This window comes from Medicago sativa, chromosome 1 (genome assembly GCF_051527215.1).
Source record: "Medicago sativa cultivar Bolivia chromosome 1, Bolivia_mono, whole genome shotgun sequence".
NCBI classification, from domain to species: Eukaryota; Viridiplantae; Streptophyta; class Magnoliopsida; order Fabales; family Fabaceae; genus Medicago; species Medicago sativa.
The window spans coordinates 49,728,238-49,742,236 of NC_140749.1; the positions used below are offsets into that span (position 1 = coordinate 49,728,238).

Below are 13,999 nucleotides of genomic sequence, written 5' to 3' on the forward strand. Positions count from 1 at the left end.
GTAATTATTATTATTACTATTGCTTGGTTCTTGATCCTTGTGGACATATTTTTGAAGAAATAATTTTTTTAATATTAAACCATATATGAAAGATTTCTCAAAGAATTATAATTGTTTATTAATATCATTTATGATTTAATCCCAAAGAAGTACAATTGTTTATTATTAGTACATCCTTGAAGGATTACTTAAAGAATGATTTTTCAAAGATCATTGGTTATGAACATTTGTGATATAGTTCTTGAAGAACTAAAATAAACATATCATTGGAAGCAACCTTGAAGGACTACGTAAGGAATGAATGATCTCAATCATTGTTCATGAAGATTCGTGACATAGTTCTTGAAGAACTAATACCATAGTATCAAACACGGGCCACAAAAAAAAATGATTTTTCTTGGTCACCGTTTATGTAAATTTGATGTTGAGTTCTTGAAGAACTACACATTTAAATCATAACAGAACATAAATTTATAAGATCTATTTGATCATAAAAAAAAAGGAGGAAAATGTGAGACAATACATGTTTTTATACCACTCGAATATGCTCCTGAAGTAGCAAAATGAGTGAATATCTTCAAAAATATTTTTGAAAAATTACTCGCATTTGTAATTGAATAATGAGTTATTTTTGATCAAAATGGTGAAAGGTCACATTGAACGTCATTCCCAGAAGTGAATGGTTCATACTATTTGTGTTATATAACTAATATCATAATTATGGTAATTGATTTAGTAAAGACTACTATTGATATGATACATGTCAAGGTCGTACGATTTCTTTAGTATGAACTTAGATCAGTTGAGAAATTACTACGTGATCAAAGATTTTATTGATATGATCATATTTCTATTATATGGATTGAAATTTGCAAGATTGTCTCCGTATTGATCAAAGTTTGGTTATGATTTTCTTCTATATGGCTTGGATTACAAGGTAAGCACAAATTCTTCAAGATTATTATCTCATAAATATTACATGTTAGATATATATATTTTCTCGTGATCTCACATGTAATTTACATTGTGAAGATATCAAACTTTTGAAATATATCTTATGGACAAATTTTTGTTGCGTAATTATTCACCTGAAAAATACATATGATTTATAAAGTTTTTTTTATTGGATAAATTTTGAGTTTACCTCTTTTTATATCTATAGTAATACAAGAGATAAATCAAGACTTTATCATATTTATTATATAGTTTTATTTGGAAACATTATGGATAAGAACAAATGAAACACATTATTGTAAACCAGAAGTTTACACAAATCATGTTTCAAACCTCAAATGGATAAAAACAAATGAAACACATATTATTGTAAACCAGAAGTTTACAAATCATCTTTCAAATGGTAATTCTTAAAAATATATAACAATCCCTGAAGGATTGCTCAAAATGATTTTTCTTGATCATTTATGATATAGTTCCTGAATAACTATAAAGATTACTCAAAGCTCCTGAAGAGCTAATGTATTGTTACATAGAGTAACAAAATTTCACATTGAGGTTACATTTAATATAATTTTATTGAGTTTTAAGATATCCATCTAAATGGATATCATATTGAAAAATATATGTTAAACATCTCTATTACGAGATATACTATGGTGAAAATAAGCGTAATGGAAAAATGACGTGTCTATGATTTGTAATACGCTTATATTAGTGCAATGAAAGCACATATTATGTAAACCAGAAGTTTACATATTATATTAAGTTTGTCGTTGGCAAGACCGGTTGGGTTATCCCGGATCTATTATGATGCAAAAATAGATAAATTTTAATGGATTTGTATTGAAGATCCAGTAGATTCTTCAATCAAATAATTTTTTCTTCAAGGAAGTAGAAAATTTGAGGATTTTAGTCCTTCAATACATGTAAATGTGTATAAGGTGATATTTGTGAATAAATACACCGAAAATATGGATCAACTAAATGACATGTGTGGTTATTGTTAACTCACAAACCTGAAGCTTGTGAGATTATTCGACCAACAATGTATGATTATTGTTAACTTACAAACCAGAAGTATGTGAGATTATTTTGTCAACAAATTTGACAATGAGTTTATTTTCTGAACTTTTCAGAAAGCGTTTGATAAGTATCATTTGTCAATTAAAATTGATATTGAAAAATTGCTAGCATATGATCATAAAAAAATGGACTTGAAGATCCATTCTTTAGACGTCTAAAGTTAATTGTATGATTGATACTTATGAAACCATACAATATAAACTCTATTTTGGGAATCAACAATCTTTTATGTTGATATATTGATTTGCATCAAGCCAACTTATTACTATATGTAAGTCCTCCATCTAATTCATCATTGGTTTTAGGTTAACAATCTAATATTTCTCATCTTAGTAAATTTTTGGATGTGTTGTGTATATCACAATTGCTCCAATATAATACACTAGGATAAATATTGAAAGAATATTGGAAAAACATTTTTGATATGAATCTCCATCTATCATAAGTTTTATTAAGTCAACTAGTTTACAACCCAGTAGGTTGATTATCGATTGATGGATTAGTTTTCCCAATATTAGCGGGAGATGATAAGCAGCTAAAAAAAAATGTGAACATGAAGTTCAAATAAATTATTTGAAAGGAAATATTATTGTCTCATCATGATCCTCAAGATATAACTCATTTGCAAAGTTAAACAAATTGAATATTAGCTACTAATGCTCCAAACGAAATAGATATCCCTGTATAGGATATTCTAATATTGCAAATGAGTCTCAACCGTGCCTGAAGCATGGTAGACCAATCGGTTCCAAATATAAAAATCCTCGAATAAGAAAAGGAGCTTAAAGGAAAGATAACCCAAACGAGGATATAGAAAATCTAAAAGAGTGTTATGACATAATCGATTTTCCAGTTCTAGAAGAACTGATCAGGTACCTAAAATTTATGAAATATCAATTAATTATGTCATGAATGAAAGATCTCAACGGAATGAGATGGAACCGAAATGAAGTCAACATTGACGTGTTTTTGCATATAATATAGCGCTATATGTGATAAGTAAAAACGAGGATCACATGTTAAAACTATTAAAGTTATAGATAATCAAAATATTTACAAATGAAAAGAGACAATTCTAGTGAAATCAAACTCGCTTCATAAAGCAGACTTTTTTGGACTTGTAGTCCACACTCTTGAAGGTGTGAAGTTAAATGGATATATATGATTTTTCGCGCGAAAGGGGAATTAGATTGATAAAATACATGTATATAGAGTTTGATATGTTCACCGGAAGTGAATTGGTAAATGTCTACCATTTATTTTTAATAGACAACTATTTTTAAGAGACATATTCACCTGAAGTGAATTCAAGAACTTTTTCATACTTGATTAAGTTTAGTAGCACATGAAAGGATCAAATTATATGAATGATGCACTACAATTTATTTGTATCACTCACTTAATAGTGATGATTATATGAAACTCCCTGAAGGATTTCATTTGCATAAAACATACCATCAAAACTATTGAAAAGATGGCATCATTTGGCCATCTTAAGGATTTGAAAATGAATTTGTTATAATTGAATTTATGATAATGGTATAAATATTATTAGAACTCCTGAAGAGATTTTAAATTTTGTTATATAAAGGTTGATATGGACAAATCTCATCCATTGTCTACTCCAGTGGTTGTAAGATCTATAGATGTGGAGAAAGATCCTTTCAGACCTCAAGAAGACGGGAGAAGAACTACTTGGTCCTGAAGTACCATATCTCAATGCAATAGAAGCATTGATGTATCTTGCTAATTATACACGTACTGATATATCATTTTCTATCAATTTATTATCAAGATATAGTTTTTCACCTACGCGAATACATTGGAATGGAGTCAAACATGTACTTCGTTAGCTTCGAGATGCAAGTTATTTGTCAAATCCTCATCATGGTAGATCACAAACGGGTTACTTGTTTACAAGTGGAGATACAACCATTTCATGGAGATCTGTATATCAGACCATAACAGCAACATCATCAAATCATGCAAAACTTTTAGCACTTCACGAGGCAAGTAGAGAATGTGTTTGATTAAGGTCATTGATTCAACATATACAAAATAATTGTGGTTTATCTTTTGGAAGAATGGATGCAACAACCATTTATGAAGATAATACATCATGTATTGCTCAGTTGAAAGAAGGATACATTAAAGGAGACCAAACAAAACATATTTCTCCCAAATTCTTTTTCACCCGTGATCTTCAAAAGAATGGTGATATGCATTCAACAAGTTTGTTCGTGTGATAATCTTGCAGATGATTTTACAAAGTCACTCCCAAGTAAAGTTTTTGAGAAACTTGTATTAAGAATTGGTCTTCTCCGTATATTTGTCTTCATGAGGGGGAGAAATAAATGTGTCCTGCACTCTTTTTTCCTTCACCAAGGTTTTGTCCCATTGGGTTTTCCTGGTAAGGTTTTTAACGAGGCAGTTCGCACTCAAAAGGATATTGTACTCTTTTTCCTTCACTATAATTTTTTCCCACTGGGTTTTATTTTAGTAAGGTTTTAATGAGGCATATCCTCGATGGTCATCCAAGGAGGAGTGTTATAAATATTATAGTGGATGTCCAAATAACAAATGGGTTAATGGGCTATACTACTAGATCATTGGGCTTGGTCCATAAGCTATTCTATTTTCTTATAAATAGAGCTCATTTGTAACATTCTCAACTACATCAGAGAATAATAATACTTCTCTCTATTCTCTCTTTTTCTCCTTCTCTCTATTATTGTTTCTATTTACTTAGTTTCATAACAACCTAAATATTATTGTAAATTTTCTATGAAGTTGATGATTGTTGGTGATCTCTCCCGCAATATAAATTATTTTAAGGAAAAAATATATATGTTACTCCTTTGTCACAAATTATAAGTCGTTTTGGTCATTTCATACGAATTAAGAAATGTAATCAATTGTGTTCAGGAAAGAGAAAATATGAATAATTTTACAAAATTATATTTCATTGATGGTATCCGAAAGATAAATTAAAGAATTGAAAAAGAAAGAGTAATAAATAATTAATGTTATAATAGGAAAATTAAGATTTAACGCTTTATTGATTTTCTAAAATGACTTAATTATAATTTGAGACTAATTTTTTTCTCCAAAGCGACTTACAATTTGAGACAAAGGGAGCATTATGTTACTCTTCCCGTCAATTAAATATCATCTTTACTATTTTTGTTTGACTCAAATTATTTTTTCTCGTTTTTTGAAAATTTCACATAAGTTAAAAAATATAATTAATGTTGTATGAAAAAGAAAATTATAAGTAACTTTACAAAATTATTCTTAATTAATACTAAAGAAAAAAGAAATTAATGAATTGAAATAAGAGAATATTTAATAGTAAATGATATAATAAGGAAAGAATCATTAATGTTTTATTAATGTTACAAAGTGATTTAAAATTTTTAACAAATTTTTCCCCAAATTTAATTTGGGACGCGAGTAGTAATACAACATTTATTATTTATTTCCCTTAACATATCATTATTTATTGTATTCCAATAATTAACTACTCTATTAATTATCTAATTAATAAATATGTTATAATAAATGAAATATATTTCACCATTAAAATGAACATTATTAATCATTTATTTAATCATAATTGTATAAAACTAAAAAAAACACTTAATTTAAAATATTGTAAAAAAAAACACTTAATTTTTTTGAGGGAAAAAAAATTAATTGTTTTTTTTTTGACAATATTTTAAATTAAGTGTTTTTAAAATAGAAGGATATATCTATTTTTGTTTTTTGAGAAATGATATTGTGAAGAAGATTTCCTTCTTAGACTTGGGGGTTTTGATGATAACAAACACACATCACAAAAGAAGAAAATCATGGAGGCTCAAATTGAAGAATGAAGATAATGGGACTTAGGCTTCATAGTTATATTTTTGTAAGTATGGTCCTTATCTTTGATTTATCATTCTTAACTTATGAAACAATTTAGAATGCTCAGAAAATAATTACAAACATTTTTCTAAGTTCCCAAATGAAGCAATGTTAAAGCTCTTAAAAGAAATCACACACTCACATTGATTTTCTTATATAGTGATTTTACATGAAATTATTTTTCCATGAAAACCCATAATTTACTATGGAAATTTTTCAATAATTTTTTAGCATAAAAATATTTTTATCATGCATTGAAAACTGCTAGTATTATTCTCATCATGGCCTTATCAAATTATATATGGCTTTAATGTCTATGAATAATATTTAAGCATATATTTTTTATAGCAGAATAATTGAGTGCAAATTGATTACTTTGGCTGCGTCAATTGCATATAAACTACTGGCTTGAATATTTGTGTTTTCATAATCTACACATAATTGATTATGCCGTTTCAGTTTCTACCAACGGCCAGTATTTTTTCCAACGGCCACCTTTTGAAATTCACAACGGCACTTTCTGTAATATGAATTGGCAACAACTATTTTAAAAAGTAGCATTGCTTCATAAACATCTTGTTAACCTTTATAAATTCAATTGAGAATCAAAGCAATTTACATACAAACACAACAACTTTCATTATCTCAATTGACATTTTCAACATCACTTGCTTTCAAACTTTCATTCAAATTGTTTGGAAAACTTTGTCTACACTTTAACATTCATTAAAAAGTTTTCTGAGCACTAAGTCCATTTGTTAGAGTGATATTGATAAAGATATATAGTCATACATTTGTTATTCTTCAATTACCTTGTTGTAAAGTTTCTTGCCATTGTTGGTGAGAATTATTGTTTAAGATAGTGGGGGGTGCTATCTTGTGATTGTTGTAAAAGGTTCTTTGATTCGGGAAGATTCAAAGTCCACCAAAAGTGTTTGGTGTTTGTGTTGTATTCAAGAGAGAGGGTTTCTTTCTTGTGTTTATGTTAGAAAGATTGTTAGGGGGTCTTGGACTGAGATTGCTTGTAACAAAGATTCTAACATAGTGAATTCCTTTGCGGGGTGTGAAGGGAGTGGACTGACCCTAAGGTTTAGAGGGGAACCACTATAAACTCTCTTGTGTCTTTTGTTCTTCCCTTACTCTTTTATTTTTCCGCATTTATACCTTCATCATTATTTATCGGAAAAATTATCAACAACGATAAACTAAGAAAAATTGACCAATATTCCTAGAAACCTAATTCACCCCCTCTCTTAGGTTACAATCTGAACTTACAGATATATGTACAACCATTTTATAATAACTTTTAGACAACTATTTCTCATACTTTCATTAGATTCTTATTCACTCTTCCTTTTTCTTTCTCTATTTATATGGCTTGTAAAAAATGAAGATTGTGTCAAAAATGGTCACAAAATAATTCTACAAATATCATTATTTATTTTCTCCTAACATAACTTTACTTCTTTCCCTTACCCGCTTTCTCTGCCTATCTCTCTCATACTCTGATTATATTCTTCATCTCTTTCTTTTTCTCTATTAATTTTTTATCAATAAAAAAAAAGAAATAAAAGATTGTCCCAAAAGTTAACAAAAAATAGTTTTATTAATTAATATCATTATTCTTTTTTTCTCCTAACTTAACTTTACTTCTTTCCCCATGTCAGCTTCATTCTCTCTCTCCACCGTCCACTACTTCCTTGAGTGATATTTGTACTTTTTTCTATCTGGTTGTATATAAAAGTGAATCCACAAATTGCCTGAGAACTGTTCCCACTCTCACCTCAACACTATACCTTTTCCTTTTCTTTTCTTTTTCTATTTTCTTTAATTTTTCTCATCAATGGCAGACCCTTACTCAAATTTCTTCTCATCCAATTTCTTCCAATTCAATAATAATAATCCAACAAACCATTACCCTTCTTCTTCAAACCCTTCATCCCACCACAACCATCCTAATTATCTTCACAATTTCATTAACCACACAACTTTCAACAATAACAACACCTTTTTCCACTACCATCATCATCATCATCACCATCTTCAAACTACAACTGCATCTTGTTCTTCCTCTTCTTCTTCACCATCTTCCCCTCCTTTAAAAGAAGCCCTTCCACTTTTAAGTCTTATCCCTACAAAAAAGGAAGAATATGAAGATGAGGTACATAATCAACATCAACAACATCACCATCATCATCACCATCATCAATCTTGCACTTTAATGGATGTGGATGATTGTAGTCATAAAGTAGAAGAAAAGGAAGATCATGAAGGTGTGACTGTTGCACTTCATATAGGGTTACCAAGCCCTAGTTCTTCTGAGATTGCAACTATGATGATGTCTTCTTCTTCTGAGATGATGATTAATGAACAAGATCTCTTACAAGACGTTACTATTAGCGACGATTCCTCTTCGGCTGGATTTTTGAGTACCAATAGATCACTTAACAAGGGTCAGTATTGGATCCCTACTCCTTCTCAGATTCTTATTGGTCCTACACAGTTCTCTTGTCCTGTTTGCTGTAAAACCTTCAACAGATACAACAACATGCAGGTTAGTAATTCGTCTACATCTTCAAGATCTTCTTCTTCTCCTTTTTTTCAAAACCTTAGCACCAACCTATAGATCTTCTTCTCCTTAATATTAATTTAGTGTCCAAATTCATACCATTGAGCTACACCTTTGCAAAACCTCCTCCTATGAAGCGCGGACACTCATCGGATTTAGCGTGTCTCAGTGTCGTCACCGACGCATATGAATACACTAAATTATGTGATTTTCTTAAATTATCAGCGGTATCGGCATATCAGTGTCCATGTTATGTCCGTGTTTGTGGTTCATTCAACTTTTATATCTTCCACTTTTCTTCCAAATTCATACTTCTGAAAACAAATTTAATTTCTTGGGTTCTGATGTAGTAATTCTTTCTTGATTCTGATGTTTGACTAATTGTAATAGGAAAACATACTGTCCTCTTCTTTTGAAATTTTTCTTCCGTTCACTTTCTATTTTTCTTCCCCCTTTTCCCAAGGTCATTTTTCTTTGTTCTTTAACCATATTGGTGTAATTAATTAAAAATATTTTTGTATTTTTTGCATGATAAAATGGATAATATATTATAAGAAAAAATTATCTTTTTGGCTGATTGAAACTGTGAGTGAGATCAGATTCTATATATCCTTTTGGTTGATTAAACAACTCAGGTAATGTTCTTTATGCCTTTAGTACAACATTGAAGTCTGTGCTTTTTCCTATGTATTTTGCCATGCAACTGCTTAATAGAACTGAATTTTGCAGGGTTTTCTTCTAGATCTCCAAGTAAATGATAATATATTAATGACCAACAATTAATAGTTTTTGTTTCTCTTTGTCACCCTTTTTAGACTGAATTCATATACCTTCCATACCTGAAAGTTCCACATATACATTAATGGACATATAGCTATTCTCTCTCTCTCTATCTCTCTCTCTCTCTCTCTCTCTCTCTCTCTCTCTCTCTCTCTCTCTCTCTCAAGCCTGCTAATTGTATCATATATAGTACTTCAAAGAATTTATCAAACAATGAGTACATTACTATATATATCTAGTTTAGTTATAAATTACATTAAATTTGAGGCACAAAAAGTGTTTGCTTTTCATGATTTCATTATAAATTTCATTAATTTGAGGTGCAAAAGGTGTTTTCTCTTCATGATTTCATTATATCCTTGAGTTAAATAATCATTACATTATTTATGAGCATAATGTTACAACATCCAAAGAACAATTGCTGCGTAGAAGTGACAATGAGACACTTCAAGAGGGTTCAATATCTTTGGTGCCAAGTCTCAAACCCACTATCATTAGGTTGATGAGTTAACTTACAACTAAGTGATCTCTATGGAAATAGACAAGAGGGTTCAATATATGTAACTACTAATATAACAAATGAATTACTAACAATTAAATTAATGTTGAGAGACAATTATTGTTTAAGCCCATTGAGTTGATTGTGAAATGAAAATATAATTTTTTTAACAAAAAATGGTGAAGGGACAAATTATTATAAATTAACTTGAGAAAGGGAAATCATTATTAACAGCGGATACGTTAATAATGTAATTTTTAAAAGGGTTTTTCTATCATGTGCAAATTTTCGCAAGTTAAGATCTTTAAAATAGAAATTTTGTATTGAAACTTGTACATTTAATATAACATATAAATGTCATGTCAAAAGGTTATGCATAACAATGTCATGTCTTCTAGTTCCATGAATGTTGTGTTCACGAGGATTGGTTTTGTCATCCGAAAAGGTCTAACGACGCAGCTTGCTGCCCGTTTGCCTTCTATTTAATTGTAAATAATGGTTTATATATTTTGGTTTCATAAAATTTTTGAATAAATAATTGTTTTGAAATGTCCTACATGAAATTTGAACCCCTCACTTGAAGTTGCAAAATCAAGTTGTTAGGGATGAATTGACACCTCATGGACAAAACTCTTACAACCTAATTATTAATCCACATAAAACAAAAATGATATGCATTCCTAATTAAAATCTTGGCGGGCCTTCATCAATGATGATTATTACTAAGATGATAACATCACAAAACAAAGTGAGCTAGTCCAGCCAACATTTTTTGAGTTTTTTCATATAAATTTTAGACTTTCATACTATGCACACAACTTTTAATGATTATTTTCTCTTGATTAATTACTTTATCATAATAACTTCTTCTTTTTAAGGTAATTATACAAAAATTTAATTTCTTCTTTCTTATCCTCAGATGCATATGTGGGGACATGGATCACAATACCGAAAAGGACCAGAATCTCTAAGAGGTACACAACCAACAGGTATGCTAAGGCTTCCTTGCTATTGTTGTTCACCAGGTTGCAGGAACAACATTGATCATCCAAGAGCAAAGCCATTGAAAGATTTCAGAACACTTCAAACACATTATAAAAGGAAACATGGGATCAAACCTTTTATGTGTAGAAAATGTGGTAAGGCTTTTGCTGTAAGAGGAGATTGGAGAACTCATGAGAAGAACTGTGGAAAGCTTTGGTATTGTCTTTGTGGTTCCGATTTTAAGCATAAGCGGTCGCTTAAAGATCATATAAGAGCTTTTGGGAGTGGTCATGCTGCTTATGGAATTGATGGTTTTGAAGAAGAGGATGAACCTGCTTCTGAAGTTGAACAAGATAATGAATCTACTCAGACTCAGTAGTGAAGAACTATATGATTTTAAATTTTAATTTATCCAAGTGAATTATATTATGTTATATTCATAATGAATTTATTAACTGACTATGATGGATATATATAATAGCCATGGTTTCAAATTTGAGAACTATATATTAGAACCAAGTTTAAATGGAGGCCAATTAATTTTTTTCCTTCTATCTTACTTTATTTTTTTACTAAAAGAACATAAATTAGATATGGAAATTTAGAGAGAAAAAAAATTAGTTCTTTCTCTAACTCTATCAGTAAATTTTGTTTAGAGAAATAATTGATTTTGTTTGCTTGCTATATCATCCCTAAATTTGCTTTTTTTTTTCTTTCTTTTTTTTAAATTCAACTCCTTTCTTAATATACTTTGAATCTCTAACTAGCTTTTGTTTTTGTGAATAGCTGGACGTATTTGACATTTCATAATCCAAATTTCAATTTGGTCTTTTGTTGTGTAGGACTATTATGATATATTAATCTCAATAATATTTTGATAAAATCGCAGTAATTAATTAGTTAATGTGTAATATTATTGTCCACACCATGGACATCTTCAATATAAAATGTTTTGTACCACATAACACAATATATATATATATATAAATATATATATATATATATATATATATATATATATATATATATAACATAAAGCAATTATACATTTTACACAAAAGTGTTTATATTATAGAGGAGGTATTTGAACACAAAAAATTGGTATCTATGAAGACGGACACCCTATAAAATTCATGGAGTTAATACTTTATTTTATCATTTTTATCATGTGGGAGAAATTATTAATAAAAAAACCCAAAACCATATGTTTATACGGTGTTTTGTGTCAGGAGCATTTGTGTATATATATATTATAAAGAAATGTTATTATACAATCATTTTTCAACAACTTAATTAAAAAAGATACGATTATGTTATCTCAGCTAAGTAACTAAGTTTTATTTAACATATGGTAAGAAAATTAACAGGAAAAATGTTTTCTCATTTCATATATGTTTTGCAGGTTTACATGTATTTCTACGTACAAGTGCACGATCTTGTAGTATTCTTCATTTGTATAATATCTTAATTGCACTTTTGGCCCCCTATCTTTCCAAAACTTGCGGTTACAGCCCCCTAACTAATTTAAATACAAAACAGCCCCTTAAGTATTGAATCTTTGGCAGTTTTGGCCCCCAAGGCCAAAAAAAATGACACGTGGCACCTCATTTAGGGTGCCACATCAGCGTTGGGGGCCAAAACTGCCAAGATTCAATACTTAGGGGGCTGTTTTGTATTTAAATTAGTCAGGGGGCTGTAACCGCAAGTTTTGGAAAGATAGGGGGCCAAAAGTGCAATTAAGCCTTGTATAATATGTATATAAAAGTTATCTGTTTACACTGTTGTATATATATGGTGAATTATTGTGCATTTGAGAAGTGAGGGTTTATTATGGTGCATCTGAAAAGGAACAGGAAGGGTCAATTTAGATGAAGAAAAGCTGTTTATGAAATCTATATAGACTGTAGTAGGCTTCTTTTTCAAAGTTTGAACTTTGATGGATAATTATGAATGTGCATGGACAAATACCTGTGGGGCATTATAGTTTGCTTTCTTGGAATTTACATCGATCGTGCTTGCTAATTCCTTCTCATGGTAAATATATTACGTATTTAATTTCCCAGTAATCAACAATTTGTCCAATGTCACATTAATAAGAAGCTATATATATGATGATAATTAAAATTAAAGTAGAGCTTTACATTGGATCCAAATCCTCTCGGGTCCCTTTACCCACTTTAATCAATTATCAGGCATTTGAATTGATCTAATGGTTAAGATTTTTATCTTGCAATTCTTAGATTAATCTAATCACATTGAGATTTTGATGGAAAGATAGGAGAGACCCAAGAAGATCCTACAGTAATATCTATCAAGATCAAGTAGCATTGATTCACCTATTTAGATTCTTTCTCTCTCTATTCTCTACAATTGAAATACAAAAATACGTGTGAAAGGTTTAGATTTTGGATCATCTGCAGCAACGTTATTGACAGTCACCCATTTCGAAGTGAATGGCACGATGACCGCAGATGATCCAAACGAGTAAGAGAAAAAGTAGATGGGAAGATGGATAAATGCTTTAGAAAGATGAATTATGTAACAGATGGAGAGTTTGCCGGAACTTGCTTTAGACAATTATCTATCTAAATTATGGCATGCAACCACAACTTGGTTTTAGAAATTTTTGTATATTCTTGCAACTCAAACGTCGTGACAAGTTGATGCATTCGCAAGTATAAATATTATGTCAACGAATCAGAGTATATGTGTATTGTTCTTGTAAAACATTTTCATACTAACATAAAATAAAATTAAGCATATGATGACAATTAAAGTCTTAGGTTAATATTTTATACAAAATTTAGATTTGATATTGTATAGATTTCTACATTAGCCATCTATTAATGCTGTAATCAAACCTTAATTAGTTATAATTGCAGTTCATTAGTTGAATAGCCTTTTGGTTATGTAAGACTGAAAATATAGGTACATCAGCTTTTTGTGTTTGTATATGAAATGATTCTTGCCTTTTGCTTTGTATAATACTAGTGGGTTTCTATTGATAGATGGAACATAATACCACCCTTTTGCTTGGAAAATTTCAAAGCAAATGATTAGCTTTGCAAGATAAATAGATTTTTTTTTAAGGGAAATGTTAACTTGTGCCTTCAGGGCACAAGATAAAGATCTTCGAATAGAATTAAACAATAAATATTGCATTTAAAAGATAAGTTTTTAAACATTTAAAGTTATGACTGCTGGATTTCCAAAGTTAAATC

General features: G+C 29.7%; 1 protein-coding gene across 1 annotated transcript; it reads left to right on the forward strand.

Moving 5' to 3' along the window:
* The first annotated feature begins 7,715 nt into the window (after positions 1-7,715).
* On the forward strand, positions 7,716-11,330 carry LOC146955079 (zinc finger protein WIP2-like). The gene is made up of 2 exons (XM_085719952.1): positions 7,716-8,500; positions 10,714-11,330. The coding sequence occupies exons 1-2, from the start codon at positions 7,790-7,792 to the stop codon at positions 11,155-11,157; spliced, it is 1,155 nt and encodes a 384-aa protein (XP_085576078.1). The 5' UTR covers positions 7,716-7,789; the 3' UTR covers positions 11,158-11,330.
* Positions 11,331-13,999: the final 2,669 nt, after the last annotated feature.

Bases quoted from the DNA above. Each gene is read 5' to 3' on its own strand.
- LOC146955079 (XM_085719952.1), top strand. From the start codon at position 7,790: ATGGCAGACCCTTACTCAAATTTCTTCTCATCCAATTTCTTCCAATTC. The intron at 8,501-10,713 runs GTTAGTAATTCG...TCTTATCCTCAG, and splicing joins ACAGATACAACAACATGCAG to ATGCATATGTGGGGACATGG.